Raw genomic sequence first — 15,911 nt, 5'->3', positions numbered from 1 at the left:
CAAATATGCTGGGTATTAATGAAAACATGTTTTATTGATGCGCATGTTTGAAAAGTGATTATACTTGCCAAATATTTTGCATAATGAGAATGTAATAAAATGTGATACCGAATAATTTAATTACAGCCCATTAGCAAGAGTAGGAATTAATGCTATTTGCAGTTAAAAATCACAGAGCTCTTATTAATTATGACACCGTGTGTGTGTGTGTTAGGCAGACACCCGTCTACTGAGTGCAGTTTACAAACTGTCTCAGTCAGTCCCCACACAGGCCAGGTTCCCTCTCCCCCTCTCGGCTTCTTGCTGTGTTCTGCCCACACTACCCGAGCATCCGCAGGTGGAATTCCTCTTTACTGCTCTCAGAGCGCTTGCCACACCCACCCCTTTGCTGGTCCCGGGACACACGGGGGTACACTGCCCCCCTCTGCAGGATCCTGTCTTCTCCCTGCCGTCTCCACGGCCCACCCCTCACTCCTTCACATCCTGGTTCGGGATTCAGCTTTCCAGTGATGCCTGTTCTCGCCAAATTGTGACTGCCCCCTCTTTCATGCCTCTCCTTTCCCCTCCGTTCTGTTGCACCTGTCGCCCTGTGCTCGCTATATAGTGTGCTTAGTTCCAATGTGTATTGCTTACTTTCTATCACTCCCCACTGCATTGTCAACTTTTTTTTAATTGCATTAATTTATTCTCAGAGAGAAGGGAAGGGAAGGGAGGAAGAGAGGGAAACACCGATGTGTGAGAAAAATGTCAGTTGGTTGCCTCCCGTGCGTCCCCAGCCAGGGGCCTGGCCCACAACCCAAGCATGTGCCCTGACTGGGAATCAAACTGACGACCTTTCCGTTCACAGCCGGCACTCAGTCCAGTGAGCCACCCCAGCCTGGGCGGCACTGTCAACTCTGCGAGGTCAGGGATGTGTGTTTCTTCTCTCTCTGCTGTATCCCAAGCTGCTGGCACAGCAGAGCAGGCCCTCATTAAGCCTTTTTGAGTGAGTTTACTTAGAACTGTGAGTATGGAGACTTTCCTAGGGTATGTTTCGATTAGCCAGGAAGTAGTTAGACAAGGAAGGTGGGCAGGAAAATGAAAGATACAACACGTAAGGTAGAAAACAACCCGAGGAATGCTTGGTTTTGGAAATAGATCTGCTTCTGTACCGTAAAGCGCTGAGTGAACTGAAAATGTGGATTCTTGCTTTAGTTTTACCATTGACCTTAGGCATATCACTTGAACTCCTGGGCTTTAGGTTCTTTATTTACAAAACCAATTGAAGTTTTTCGTTGAGAAGACTGTACACTAGGTCTAACCCTGCTTTGTGATTCTGCATGGGCTTTACAATAGGAAAGGCAGCCCTTGTGATAACGTATCCCGGTATTCCATGACACTGTTTTCATCCAGTTGAGGGTGTTTCTCTTGAGGCATGGACTGAGGGCTCCAGAAGGTAGGGCTCTATTTGGTTTATTTTCATTTCTGAAATTGGGGGGCAGCTGTAGATCATGTACATCATACAAGAGAGAGAGGGAGGTACATTTGATGCATCTCTGCTAGAGACAGAAACATACCAGATGTCATTCAGGCAGATTACAGGGGAATGCGGCTCATCGTCCGCCTTATCGTTGAGATCCCACATGACAGAATTACAGAATCTTACTAGTTCATCTCCTCACTGTTCAGAGCTGGGAAAGTCAAGCTCTTCCATGCTGATTATTATTGTGTACCTTGTCTCCAGTCCCTGAAGCAGCCATGACTTATTTGTGGGTCTATTTTGGTGTTTAAGAGTGTACTGTTTCCGAAGAAGATCTCTCATTCAGTCAGTGGTTGAGTCCAGTTTTCAGCTTCTGCAGATCATGTAGGCGTCTTCCCCTCGCTGTTCTTCATTTTGGTCGGTGCATTGGACGTTGATTATTCAACAGAAGTGAGAAGTGGAGACAAAGGCCACTTCAGCCTCCCGTTCTGGTGCCGTGAGATCTCAGGAGAGACTTCCATGGTCGGCTAAGCTGGGTATCAGGGCTTTCGCCAGATTTCCTTCTCCCTTGTCCTCTTTGGGTTAGTAAATAGACCATTAGGACTGCCCGTGCTTTTGCAGAAATCGCCCCACAGCTCCTGGCATGTGCTAAGTTTTTTCTCTCCCATGTAGAAGAGAAGCCAGATTGCTCCAAGGCCCGCTGTGAAGTCCAGTTCTCTCCACGCTGCCCTGAAGACTCTGTCCTCATCGAGGGCTACGCTCCTCCCGGGGAGTGCTGCCCCTTGCCCAGCCGCTGCGTGTGCGACCCTGCGGGCTGTCTGCGGAAAGTCTGCCAGCCAGGATACCTGAACATCCTCGTGTCAAAGGCCTCAGGGAAGCCGGGAGAGTGTTGTGACCTCTATGAGTGCAAACCAGGTATGCATGAGCCTGTCTCAGCAGTCACAGCCCTATGCACCAGGGGGTCGCAGGCCCTCTGCCCAGCCGGGGTCTCCCCTTCCAGGTGAAGACGGGCGTCCTCATCAGCACACTGCCTGCCTGCCACTTTGGGCTAAAGGCAGCCTAACTTCTGGCCTTCTAGTCAGACAACCAGAGAAATAATTTGCTGGTGCAAAAGCGCCTTCAGAGAAGGATCCTGTCTCTTCTTTTTTCCCCTCAAAGTATGCTCAATGGGAGAGTTGGGGTTACAATTTATGGTACCTGCTGCTTCCTTCCCCAGAAAAGGTCATAGTCCTCATTTGCAGATGTAACTGTTACTTTCAATTATTGCATTTAAAACAACCATTACACGTAAAGCAGAAAGTTGTTTTTAGGTACATGCGTGCATCCAAACACCTGACGTTTTGTAACGAAATACTCAGCCCCAGTCTTTCCTCTTACCCGCTCCCTGTCATCTGTCTGCTGGCTTCAGGAGCACACGCTAAGTCATCTTTGGCCCTTCATGCACCGTCTTGCCACGTACCATTCATCGTCATGGCCTACCTGTTTCCTGCTTTAAATTCTTTCGAACATCCTCTTTCTCCTGGCAGTATATCTAATGTGTTGTATGAACAGGTCTAGACTATAGTGGTTTCCTCTTTACAAATTTCTAACCATTTGGTCAGATTTTCTTTTCTGCCAGATAAATGCTTCAAGCAAAAGCATCTCTTTTCCGTCTCTTGAAGAGTCTTATTAGAAACGCCCCCGGCCAGTGGTCACCCCCGTCCACCCCCATGACCACCACTGATTTTACACTCTGTCTGTATCTTAACTCTTAAATATCTCGTCCCCTGATTTCCTGGCACAGAAGAACTGGGACGTGGTATAGGTCTCTAATGTTGAGTGAAACGGAAAATAAAAAATTGCCAGTGTAAGGACAGGGTTCAGGGAAGGAAGGACACTGCAGAAATTTGTCAAGAGCCAGTGTTTCATTGGGGGACTCAAAATGCTAGTAAATGTGGTAGTAAACAGTGCCTCTATCTGCCCCTTGCAGTGTTCAGCGTGGACTGCAGCACGGTGGAGTGCCCGTCCGTCCAGCAGGCCGTGTGCCCCCTGGACAGCCACGAAACTCAAGTCAGACTCACGGCGGATGGCTGCTGCACTCTGCCCACAAGGTCGGTTTGTCCTCAGTTTCCCAAGCTTCCTCCTCTGCCTTGGGTTGTCAGCATCCTGGAAGGCACAGTTTCAGCCATGCAGTTTGTTTTCCCCAGCAGTTAGGGAAACCTGATCTTCCCCTGTTTCTGTGGAGACATCACTGAACTGTTCGTGTGACGTGGTATTTCCATGTATTGCCATGTATTGCCAGGTGTTGCCAGGTGAAGTCACTGATCCTTATAGATTCTTCGTACTGGGATGCCGTGCAGTTTTGCCTGCTAGGAACTAGGTAGGCCAATACGCCCCTCAATATGTAGCCAGGGAGGCAGTGAGGTGTCCACCCGTAGTGGCCATGTCGTTTGACCCTCTGCAGCGAATCTTCCAGGAGCTTAATCATCGTGTCTAGTGGGATGAAACCCTGCCTGCATCGTAGAATCGCTCCCCAGGGACCCTTCACGTTTGCGGCCACACATCTGCTCAGACCTGTCACTTGTCGAGGCAGAGAGGAGTCCAAGTTGTGACAGGGCTTTGTGGGGTAACAAACACATCTCCCTTCGGCTGGATGGGGAGAAACAGTTGCTGGCATTCTAGCAGTAGCCGGAGGACATCCACTGAGCCCACGGGACCAGACTCACTCTTGAACGTGCAGGGCTGCACGCAGGTCCTGTCCCTGAGAGGCTTCCTGGCCCCACCACAGGGCTGGCCCTCGCACTTGGCCTGGGGAAGACACTGCTTGGAAACATGGGGCTTACCCCCGCTTCTCCTCAGATGTTCTCTCTCTCTCTTTCTTGCCATGACCTCTCCTCCATCTTCCCCAAGCCACTAAGACGTCACTTTGACTGAGTCATCTCTGTCTTTCAACATTTGCTCTACATTCAATGTCCGGAGTTAAAAGAGTGCTTTATTTCACTGTGTCCGCCTCAGCCCCTGAGCCAGGCACCGAGCTTCTGCGCCTGTTGCGTGAGTAGCTGTGATTGTATAGGTGGGCCCCTCAGTGGTCTTTAGTTAAGGTAAATGTCGTCATCTGTCTACTCCTAATTGGAGTAGACTTCCAAAGAGTGTTCTGATCGTTTTTTCTTCTTCTCTCCTTAAAATACATTAGTTCTTTCACATCTTCTACTCTTTGTCCTGTCCAAAACCCTAACTCTCAGCTATATTTTACATGACTTGCCCTGTTTTTTGGTACTGTATCCTAAACCATACAAAGATTTCTGCGAAGGTACCATACTAACCGTGGTGCAGTGCCTTCTTAGGATGTTATGATACGGGAATTTCCATGGAAGATGCTTGGGAAGCAGTGAATTGCTGTGCCAACATAAGGCATTACTAATCAGTGAGGGAAGACAGGGAAGCATCACTAAAAGCAGCAGATAGCCCTTCAAGGTCTCTATGAAAAGGGAGGCGGTGCGTTATTCCAGAGAACCTAATTAATCAAAATGAAGCCAGTTGTTAATTAGTAAGTCCTTTAGTGAGGAGGAGGAGGGACGGTTCTCATGCGCCGCTGCGAGTAACGTAGTGCCATCTGCATGTAGGAGGCACACGGGGGGGCGCAATGGGCAGGAGCTGCAGGAAGACACATTTAATGTCAGTGGAGGAAAAAAACTTTCTCACCGGCAGCGATGTGCCGTAATGAATTGAGCTGCTTCCTGAGATAGACCGAGCTCCCTGGAGCTGGAGCGATTTCTTTCCGTCTGGATGGCCACCTGCCAGGAATGCTTAGAAGAAACATTATGTTGGAAAGGAGGTTCAACTAGATGCCTTCCAGGCTTCTGTGGGTCTTGTAAACATAAACCTTGGGGTGGTTATTATTGTATTGATGCAACTTTGACTTTGCATGCAGAACTAAGGAATGGTCAGTTAAAACAAGGAGGAGGAAGTCATTCAAAATCCCACTGTAAATTATTTGCCCGGAAGGGGTAAGTTCTCACAGCTCTTTAGTTTCCTGTATTTGCGATAGTTGGTGACCCCTGCTCACCCCCTGCCCACTCCCCACGCTCCTCACACTCCTCCTCGTTGCCACCTGGCAGGGCCCTCCCCACGCCGTCTCACGCTCCGCAAGGCAGCTTCTCCTCCTCCAGGACCATGTTTCCTATTCAGGGACGTGATTTTAGGCTTCAGCCCCTAAGGATGAATTCTGTGTCCCTCCTCTGCTCCCTCTTAATTTAATCCCCGTGCATCTCTTTACCATCGCACTTTTATTCATACATAAAATCATTAATTTTTTCTTGTCAGCTTTTTCATACTCTGTGATTTTCAAGGGAAAAGAGTGTTTTGTAGCCTCTACTACCTAGAATAGGATTTGACGCGGTATGTCAACCTGCATTTACCGGTGAATGAACAAATGAACGCACAAACGAACCCACTCTTAGCCATAAGGACTTGTATGTTGACGAAGACAAAAATTATCTTCCTGTGTTGTCTCACTTGAAAACCTTGCAGTTTTCCCCCAACCCCCCTTTTTTTATGGCCCAGTTTCAGTACTCTGTAAACCCTCCATTCCGAACACCACACTCACCTCTCAATGCGTGGGATGCCTTTATCTCTTCCTTCCACCTTTTCTAAGGCTGTTTGTTCATCCCGCGGGACTTCAATTAAATTCCACTTTAGTCACAAAGGTCTCCATGCTTCAGCCAACCCCCATGCCACTCCCCAGGAACTCCCAAAATAGACCTTTTCATGTTGCCGGTTAATCATACACTTCCTTGCAGTGTTCTTTGTGTTACCTGCATTAAGTCTTGTCTCACCAACGAAAGCATGTTTCTGGAGGTCAAACACTGTGGCTTCCTTCTCTTTCTCTGTGTATGCAATAAGTACTGAGTGAATTGGTGAGTACAGAATATGTTCCGACCGTGGCTTAACCTACTTGAGCGCATTACGTAGGCCCCCAGTTACTGAAGAGCAGGATAAACAAGTCATATTCTGACGACAGAATAAGAACCCAGTCCCGTGAAAGTGGAAATAAAAAGAAGAGATCCTAATGCCGAGTCATAGCGGCAGTATTTTAAGAGAAAAAAAATGACATACCTTTGTTCCTACACGTGAGCCAGTTCAAGGTGTACTCTTAATAAGTGTGATATTCAGGTATAAAGAGAAGTATTTTAGAACATGTAAAATCTTGTTAGGAATATTTGCCCTTTACCAGCATACCTGGAGCATGGTTAAGAACCGAAGAGCCATCTGAGATCAGAATTTATTATGGGGAGCATTCGGGGGGGCGGGGGGGGAAGCCCTGCAGAGTCAGGACAGAGTAAAGTTGAAATAATGGGAAAGTTCAGCAGTAGACACTCACCTTTCTTGGGAGGGTTTATGGCACCTTCTGTAGACTTCAAACAGAGTCCTCGGACCTTCTCCCTCTCACTTCCCCTCCATCCCCGTCCAAAGGGAATTCCGCTCCCCGTGAGACCGTGCCAGCCCCTCAGGCCTCTGACCACGCTGTGTCTGGGCGAGTGCGTGCTCGGTCCGTGGATGTTCTTCGGAGCTGTCTGTTTTCGGTTCGTTCGCTCGCTCCGTGACTCATCCCTTCATCAGACATGAATTATAAGGGACAGACACTGGCCTCCAGATGTTCTTTGCACACAGGGGTATCTCTTTCCTGTCTGCCCCTAACAAGTACTGCTTTACCCACCACCCTCTGCCCTTTCTAAGGACAGGTCGCACCTCCTCTCCCTGCCTCGCCTCTGCTATTCCTTAGTGCCCATCCTGCATTTTCCCTCTTTGGCTCTGTTTCCTCGTGAACTTCATCCTGTGTGGACGTCATTCTGCTGTGTGATAGAATTAACTTTTACTCATTTTTCCTTCTCCCTCCCCTCGGCTCGGTTTAGGCTTCCAGGCACCCGGCCAGTCTTTCCCCGCTTTTCTCTGCCCTGGGCACTGCACTGTGATGGGGGCTCTGTGGCCCCCCATCCCCACCCCCACCACCTTCCAGGACATGGTGAAAGGGAACGGGCCTCACCCTGGGCCTGAGCACGGCCTGATGACAGAAAGGAAATGGGGGTCTGTCCTTGGGGCTCAGGACACTTGGTGTCTTTGGAAGGCCTTCTGTGCTGTGTGTGAACCTCCCAAGGGCCTGCAGACAGGAGGAGGTGTGCAGCATCGTCAGTTAGGGTAGAACCTTGACCCACGTGTTGTCTTTGCCAAGAAGGAAAAACAAAAACGTCTCTAAGTAACCTGTGGGCAGCAGCACCAGTGACAGCTTAACTGTGGAACGTGCCTTGCTGTTTACAGAGCCTTCACTTTTGTTGTTCTCATTGTCAGCTGACTCCGTGAGGAATTCATGGGTGTGAATACTGAGGCTGACAGAGTAAGTGGCTTGTGCAAAATCATAAATGTTCTCTGGTACCAGGGACAGACCAGGTCCATCTTGAATCCAGGTTTTTTTTATTCAAAGGCCTCTGCTGTCCGTTGCAGTTTTTCTGATAATAACGTTTTACTGTTTTTAAGCCCAGAAAATATACCAGTGAGTATGAATTTAGATCTCATCAACATAGATATATAGATAGATAGATAGATAGATAGATATCAGCATAATATTAACAAAATATGCGTATGTTTCAGTTACTCGTTGCTGTGTAACAAGCCACCCGCAAATGTAATGGCTTAAAACAACAATGATTTATTATTTCTCATGACTTCGAGTTAAGTGGATTTTGTATCTGTAGTCAGCTGGCAGGCTGTCTGGGGCTGGCTGGGCTGAGGTGATGTCACTCACGTGTCTAGGAGCTCAATGGCGATCAATGGCGGATGGCCAGAAGCACCTTGCCCTGGGATTCTTTACCTGATGGCAGAATTGAGAGGAGTAGCAAAGCCTTAAGAGACCGAGACTTGGAATTCACCTGTCACTTCCACCCCATTCTGTTGGTCACAGCAAGTCCCCAGGAGAAGAAAGCCCTTATTCAAAGAGCAGACAGTAGGTTCCACATCTGGGCGGGAAAACCTGCAAAGAATTTGTGGCCATTTTTAAATTCCCCACAACTTCCATTAACGCATGTAGTGGTTAGACTTTGTTTTCTGATTGTGGACAGTTGGTGGAGGGCTACAGCTGTGTGACCCCTTCCAGAGATGACTGTCCTTCTGGCCGCAGTCATGATCGGGGGCTCTGGTCCGCGGGTGCAGCTCAGGCAACCTGGTGGTTCAGCCCCTTTCCCCTTCAGCAGCTGCCTTTCACCTGGGAGCAGACAGGATTTCGGAGCCTGGGAGCACAACCTCGGCCTGAGCCAACCCCTGTTTTTAACTCCTCCTCAACGAATGTTGTGAGCACCTAGTTAAACCAGGTGTCCCCTCAACACCCAGCAGGGAAGCCACTAGATCTGCCTGATGAAACTGGGTCAGTTGTAGAAACAAACCCACAGAAAACCCTTTTAAAGGTGTTGAGTAGAAACTCTCCTCTATAATGGTCGGTCAGGTAACGGTTGTCCAGGAGAAACGGACCCACCGGATGCGGCAGAGCGCCAGTGCAGCCTGGGCTGCCCGTCTGGGCATCCATGGCCCCTGCGTTGGCCAGCCCAGGGCTCAGCCCAGTTGGGCTCTTTCTCAAGGAGACAGCCCCGAGGTCCCAGTTTTCCCCAGTACACTCCTCACTCTTTGCTTTCTCCAGTGTGTGTGCCCAACGTTACAGAATCTCACCTCTGTAATTTTTCACCCATCATTTTAGGTACAGCCTTCCAGGGTACATATTAACTAGTTAAAAATCTAGGTAGTACCACTTCTCTACGTTACTCACTTTCACTCTTTAAGATCATGAGTTTTTCTATGCCCTGTGCATTTTGATTTGTTATTTAACTGTTTTTATTAAGATGAATGGATGTTACTGACAATCACCCTTTCTAAATTTATTTTCATGGGATTTGTCCCTAAGTTTTTGTTCTGAAATGGGGTTACCAATTTCTGCCTATAAATACATGTTTCTTGAAAGTTATTGAGAAAAAATCCAATGTGATTGTTTTGTGGTGGAAATAAGCCACTGTTTTTAGTGTTCAGAACTTAAAATAGGGCCTCTCCTGGGGTGTGCAGAGTGCGCGTGCCAGGTTCCCAAGCTCCCTCCTGGCTCCGGCTCTCTGACTAAAGGGTCTGATTCTCTTTGAGAACCTATGTCTGGAGTGTTTATATCTCTTGCTTTCTGAAACACTATGCGAAAACGCTATTTTATTTTCAAGTTAAGATATAGAAACATTTTAAACTTTTTGAACCTATATCTGGAACATTTATGTCTCATGCTTTCTGAGACACTATACAAAAATACTGTTTTATTTTTAAATCAAGATATAGAAACATTTTAAGCCTTTTTTTCTTCCTCCAAAATATTTAAACATATTATATGCTAGCTAAAATGTTGGCTGATGTGTGTGACTTTGCACTGGAAGTGTAGTCAAACCAAAATCATAGTGCTTCCCTTGAATGTGTGTACACACACACACACACACACACACGCCGCAACCCTCCCCCAGGAGGCAAGGCCGTGCGGCTCTCCCATTTCAGAAATGGAGCCTCACGAGCTGGAAGGGCCCTCCCTGGTGAGTGGCAGAGCCAGGCTTGCTGGTGGTGCAGACCCCCCCAGCCAGGCAGCCCTGTCCCCTGTCATCCTGAGGCCCTGCCCAGCCCTACTGCACAGAAGGCCTAACATTCCGTGTCCTGCGCTTCCTTTTGTTACTGCAGTCTGTGAGCGAAGTACACGTGAGTAAACTGTTCAGCAGTTAAAGACTGAACAGTTCACTCCCATGCACTCCTGCCCGCATCACCTGGTACCGGGCAGAGAGAGCATGCATGAAGCCAGGCCCATTTCTGCATAAATTTGGACAAGTCTCTCACTTCATCTGGGTCTGCTTTCTTACCTGGGCAAGGAGGAGAGGAGGGGTTTGATGATCACAAAAGGACAATTACTCCTACTTTTAAATTCTTTGACTTTCCCCAAACCCTTTAGAGGGGGAAAAAACCCAAGCTGCTGGTGACAGGAGAGTCCTGGGAGAGAAAGGTGAATTTTCAAAATTTGTAGAAAATTCCAGGACTCGGAAGATAATAGGGGAAACGCATGGTTCGCATAATGAGAAGAAGGGCAGAAGGTCCAAAGAAAGTCACAAAAAATTATGTTTGCTTTTTTTCACTTCCGAAAAAACAAGCACAAAGGAAATCTTAGGAAAGGCAAAGTGAAACACAAAAATGATTAGACTGATGATTTAACCCGGGTCATCAGCACTGGTTGAACTGTGAAATCTGGGTGATAATCCAATAAAATAGCTTGCCTGTTAGTCGGTGGCTCGCTTACTATTGCTGGTTACTTTTTTTTACACACGTCTATAAATAGATAGTCCCTGACATAGCAGATACAGAAAATATCTGGCCAAAGGCTAAATCGACAAGATAAAGCTTTACTCTTAGAAACTGCTTTCTGATAGGATGTGGCTCTCTTGCCTGTCAGCCTGCCTCGGGGGGGGGGGGGGGTGTTCGGGGAGGGTGACGCGTGTGGCGCGCTCGTACCTGGCACTTGCGCTGGCAGGAACTCCACGCTGTGCTTGGGTCTCCCAGACCCACAGTCGGACTCACCTCTTCCAGCTGTTGGACCTGTACTTCGCCGAGCTTCTGCCTGCGTTGCTCTTCCCGGTGACTTCTCTTTCTCCAGCTCCTCCGTATTCCTGTTGCATTTCTCTGCATGCCACACTAACTTATATGGGTTATGTGTTGTAACTTAACTTTGCCGCACAAACACATGGACAGGGGGAGCAGTACATTCATGGAAGAGGTTTCGATTCTTTGTTCCTAACTTTGATGGGATCATCTCTTTCTATGCCTCTTAACATCCGAAGCAATCTGCTGGGTTAAGTTCCATGTTTTTGTTTGAGCCTCAGTTTGATTTCTCTGACCTAAGACCTTGTCCTTAGAAGACAATTTCTACCTCATACCCAGGAAGTGATGTAAGATAAAAGGAAGGATGCCACCGCCACTGTATCTGAGATATGTCAGGTATATGGGCCGCAACAAGCGTGAAGATCAGGAATTTACTTTCGCTGTAACGTCTAGACATTTATACCCCGTTGCTTCAGGTTGAAAATCTCGGGTGCTGAGTTTCCATTTCTCAGTCCTGGCTTCCTTGTGTTCTCAAGAAAATTCATCTTGTTAGTATGATATTGTATTATAGGAACAGAATCTTAGCTGATTGCTAGCATACTGTTGCCTATGGTTAGATGTAGATATTTAGCAAAGGAGTTTTCAGGGGTTCCAGAATTTACAGGCTGAAACTGATTCAATATTGGATGAGGCCAGCAGAATGACATCTTTGGCCGGTCATAGCTTTTTTTCTTCAGAAGCTCAAGTGAAATCAGAATTAATCTAACCTCAAAACTACAGCGAGTGAGAATAAGGCACAGATCTGAAAGTGCTCAGGTAAATGGCACAGACTCACGGAAGACAGACCTCTGGGCTTGGTGTGGGGCATGGTGATGAGCGAGTTGGCCAGGCATGAGGGAACGCAACGCCTCACCACTACCACCTCAACCAGTTCAAAAACGTCACAGACTCTGGAAGGTAATAAGAAAGGAACACAGGAACAGGCTTATCTGCCAAGAAAATAATTAATAGACTGGCTTTGTACCAAATAATAAAAACTGAATTTCAGGGGAAAAAACTATAAAGTAATAATGCCAGCTTTACGTCCAAAGTAAGATATCAAGGACCTTAAAAAAAAAAAAAAAGTGCGCACACACACAGAATAACTGATGACAATTTTTCATATCCCTCCCTATTTGCCTATATTCTCAAATCTTAGAATCATATGGTTTCCATCTTCCTGAGAACTCGGTGAATTTTTCTTATTCCTCTTCTCTAATAACCTCTGAGTAATCTGTTTGCTTCTGAGTAATAGTCTTGGAGGGGCAGTGTCAAGAGTCCTTTTAACTTTCTGTTTGCTAACGCACTTGCACTTGGGTGGTTGAGTTTTCCAGAGCTCCTCAGTCAGCTCTTATCTCCAGAGCCTCACTCAGCCCGTCGTTCTGCTGGTTGAAGCCTTTAGGGGGGTGTTGAGGGGCAGGGGGTAGAAGATTGCCCAAGGGTCAGGGACACAGGCACACTGGCCCAGCCAGACACATATGTCAAAGCCTGAACTTCCAGAGGGTAGCTTGACACCGACAGGATTTTTCTGTTGTTTTTTTCTTGTTTTATTTTGTTTTTCACATAGCACAGGGAGTAATTCTTCGTTCTTTGAGACAGTGTTAAGCAATTTAAATCACTAGGTGATATTTATTGTAGACCTATATGCTTTTAACAGTGTGCTAAGTAATTAAATTGCTTGTTTAATACCTATTCAAATAGCCAATGGAGATCGTCCCTAAATGGACATTTTGAAAAGGACATTATCATATTAAGAGCCTTGTAATTAAGTATCATGTCTGTTTGTTCCCAAGACATGGACTCACAGAAGATGGCACTCAACAGTACTTCTAGTTTTCTTTTTTTTAAAGGCTTAGTCTGTGAATATACAAATTTCTCTAATTCCATTCACTTTGTGGTGGTTTCCTTTAATTTAGATAACTTATCTAGCTGCATTTAAAGGACTAAATAAAATTAAATTATACAGTATATAAAGTGTGCATTAGCATAGCACAGGTTGAAAGCAGTTCTGACTCTTGACACGCTGTCATGGTAGCGTTCTTTGTTTTTAAACACAGGCAGAAAAAAAAAACTCGAAATGTATTTGAACCCCTTCTTTCTCAACTAAGAAAAGAGAATCTATTCTGTTGCCCTCTGTCACAGTAATTTTTGGCCCAAAAGAGCAAGTCAACTCATAACTAAAAAAGCCAGAGTCTATATTAAACTCTGATGTTTTTAAAACAAAATAGTTGGTAGGAATTTCATGTTATTATTGGACGGATCCCCAGATTGAAGAAAATATGCTTTCCTAGAAGTAGAGCCTGTGCCCACTGGAGATGAACTATCTCCCTGATCGAGATGTTAATTTGTCAATAATTCACATCACATGTGGAAGCCCTGAACGTCCTATACACGTGCTTCAGGCCTTTTGTGTTTCTCCATGAACTTGACCAGTATCTAGTCTTCCTTTATATGATTCAGTCCTGAAACAAAGCTCAAGGCTCTCACTGTGGTGTTCAGTGGCTTATAGTTTGGTCTGAGTGGGTCTGGCCATCCCCAGATACTAAATACATAGTCCTCTGACTCTCCCTGAAAGGCAGTAACTCAACCAAATTCCCTTAAACTTGCCCTACATTAGAAAAGCAGACCCCGCCGCATGGAGAACGTGAACCTCTGGGGGCTTCCCCTCCCCACCCTCGTTGGTGTTTTGTTCCCTCCTCACGACACAGGCAACCTGCACAGCTCCAGATAGTTCTGCAGACATGGATTGTGAAGTTACTTACATCACTACTAAGCAAATCTAAAATGTTAAAATGCGGCGTCTTTTGGAAATGACAAAAGCAGCCCCAAGTGTCACAGAATGTGTTTTACTCTTCATTTGTACCTTTGCATTGGATGGAAGTGACCGGGCTCCTCAGTGTTGTGCAGACACGCTGGGCAGAGGGCTTGGGGGTTGTAAGTGCCCAGTAGACATCAAATTGCTTCACCGAGACCCCGGAGGTGGAGACGGCTGGCTTTTCTTGGACTTCATGCTCAGTCTGTTGTACATATGTCCTACAGACCACTGCATTTTGAATGACCTGTTTCTGGCTTTGCCTTTGTTTGAAAAGGGGAGATGTTATCTCGTGGCTCTGTGATAACATGATCAAGAGCTTCCATTTCCATAGTGAGGTCCTGAGGCCTTGAAGGCTGTTACGATACCTTCTAACACATTAGATTATGGACTTTCTGAGGGTAGGGATGCACCTTCCATGTCTCTCCCTCACCAGTGCCTAGCACAAGTAAATGCTCAATAAATGCTTTTCATTACATATGTAATAGTTCATCTGTGGCAAGTGCCACCCTCAGTATCCCATGGTGTTTTGGGTCTGTTCAGGGAACAGATGAGTGTTTTTCATGGGCCCCAGGCATCGCGCTCCCTGGTGGGAATCGGATGCAGTCCCTCGTGTCAGGAGCTCGCAGTCCCTCGTGTCAGGAGCTCGCAGTCCAAAGGGAAGGCAGACACGCATAAATCATCATTTAAACTGCTACGCACTTGAGAAGTAGAGGTGTGCAAAAAAGAAAAGTAAGTTCACAGAGCAAAGAAAGAGATACCGATTCTGACCTGGAAAACTGTCGGTTTTGACTTTGAGCTGAGTCTTTAAGAATGAGTCCGGGTTCAGCGGATGGAGAAAGAGGAAAGGGCTTTCTAGGTCCTTGTGGCCATTGCGTTTTAAACTTCTCACGTGTTTTGTAACGGGAAAACATCATCCCTAATCCCACCTAGCTTTGTGATCCAAGAAGAATAGAATTCATGACAGTTCTTGTTTCCTCCTCAGATAACCTCCCCCTTGCAAGACTGCATTCCTTCTTTAAACGTTTTATTACTTCCCCATCGCTTTCCATTAAAGGTGCTTCTTAGTGTGATATACAAGACCCCTTGGTACCCAGCCCTGGCCTAGCTCCCCAGCCACATCTCCTGCAAGTGCCCCTATAATAGCCCCCAGCCCCCCTCCCAGTGCATGGTGCCCTCCTGGTGGGCTGAACCATTTGTTCCAACCCAAGCTCTCTAGTCTCTCTTGCCTGTGTACATGGGAGTAGGCTTGCCCGCTTTCTAGGGTGTCCTTCCCTCCACTCCTCCACACGGATGGACAGTCACACAGTCCGTTCCCCTCACACCACCCTGCAGGCATGTTCCCACAGCCTCAGCTATTTATCCTCATGCCTCTGGTCAGGAAAAGCGCCCTGGAAGAAGTGACCCTGGGGGGTGAGCGGAGGTTTGTCAGCCACAGGAGGACTGCCAGTGTCAGAGAGGTGGGACAGCTGCTGCCAGGCGGGGCTCCTCCCAGCAGCCCTCAGCAGCACAGAGGAGGTCATTGGTTTGAATCACAGATCGCACTCGGCAGCCTTGGGGCTGAGTTTGACCCCCGAGACATGTTTTCTTTTTGCTGTGGGTGAGGGGTGGAGGAGCATCCTTAAATTAGTCATCACCATTTAAAAACTGGGAGGCTTCGCATAAAAAAAATCTGGCTTCTCTTGAGCAGTTTGGGAGCTTTGGGGACAGTGCCTACCTGTTTTCTACCTGGGAGGAGCAGCAAAGCCCCGTCATAGGGCAGGGGACCTCCTGCGTTGTCTCTGGGACCCCTCTTCTGTCGGGGTTCCTGCCCTGCTCCCAAACACACTCAGGTTTGCATCTCTGGCTTTAACACACTTGGGGGTGGAATTAAGGGACCAGGTAAGAATGGAGGTTAAAAGGGCAGGATGTTTAACGGCATGATGAAGATGGCGGCTCAGGTACCCACCAGCGTCTGGGACTCAGGCCTTGAGG

At 47.2% G+C, this 15,911-nt stretch overlaps 1 protein-coding gene and 1 long non-coding RNA gene across 2 annotated transcripts in view; one reads left to right on the top strand and one right to left on the bottom strand.

The window, feature by feature from the left end:
• Window positions 1-15,911, top strand: part of CRIM1 (cysteine rich transmembrane BMP regulator 1) — a 178,140-nt gene that overhangs the window by 79,362 nt on the left and 82,867 nt on the right. Inside the window, exons 3-4 of the mRNA XM_037066568.1 lie at window positions 2,132-2,374; window positions 3,429-3,549. Coding sequence (XP_036922463.1) covers window positions 2,132-2,374; window positions 3,429-3,549 — 364 coding nt within the window. The remainder of the gene's footprint in view (window positions 1-2,131; window positions 2,375-3,428; window positions 3,550-15,911) is intronic.
• On the bottom strand, window positions 891-7,868 carry LOC119001271 (uncharacterized). The gene is made up of 3 exons (XR_005069530.1): window positions 7,482-7,868; window positions 6,819-7,048; window positions 891-2,032 (listed from the first exon to the last, which is right to left on the bottom strand). It is a non-coding gene; the product is annotated as an uncharacterized LOC119001271 (long non-coding RNA).

Source organism: Sturnira hondurensis, unplaced genomic scaffold (genome assembly GCF_014824575.4).
Source record: "Sturnira hondurensis isolate 20B ecotype Veracruz unplaced genomic scaffold, ASM1482457v3 Scaffold0016663, whole genome shotgun sequence".
NCBI lineage: Eukaryota > Metazoa > Chordata > Mammalia > Chiroptera > Phyllostomidae > Sturnira > Sturnira hondurensis.
The sequence above is the reverse complement of the archived record's forward strand: the minus strand, read 5'-3'. Positions and strand labels throughout refer to the sequence as shown.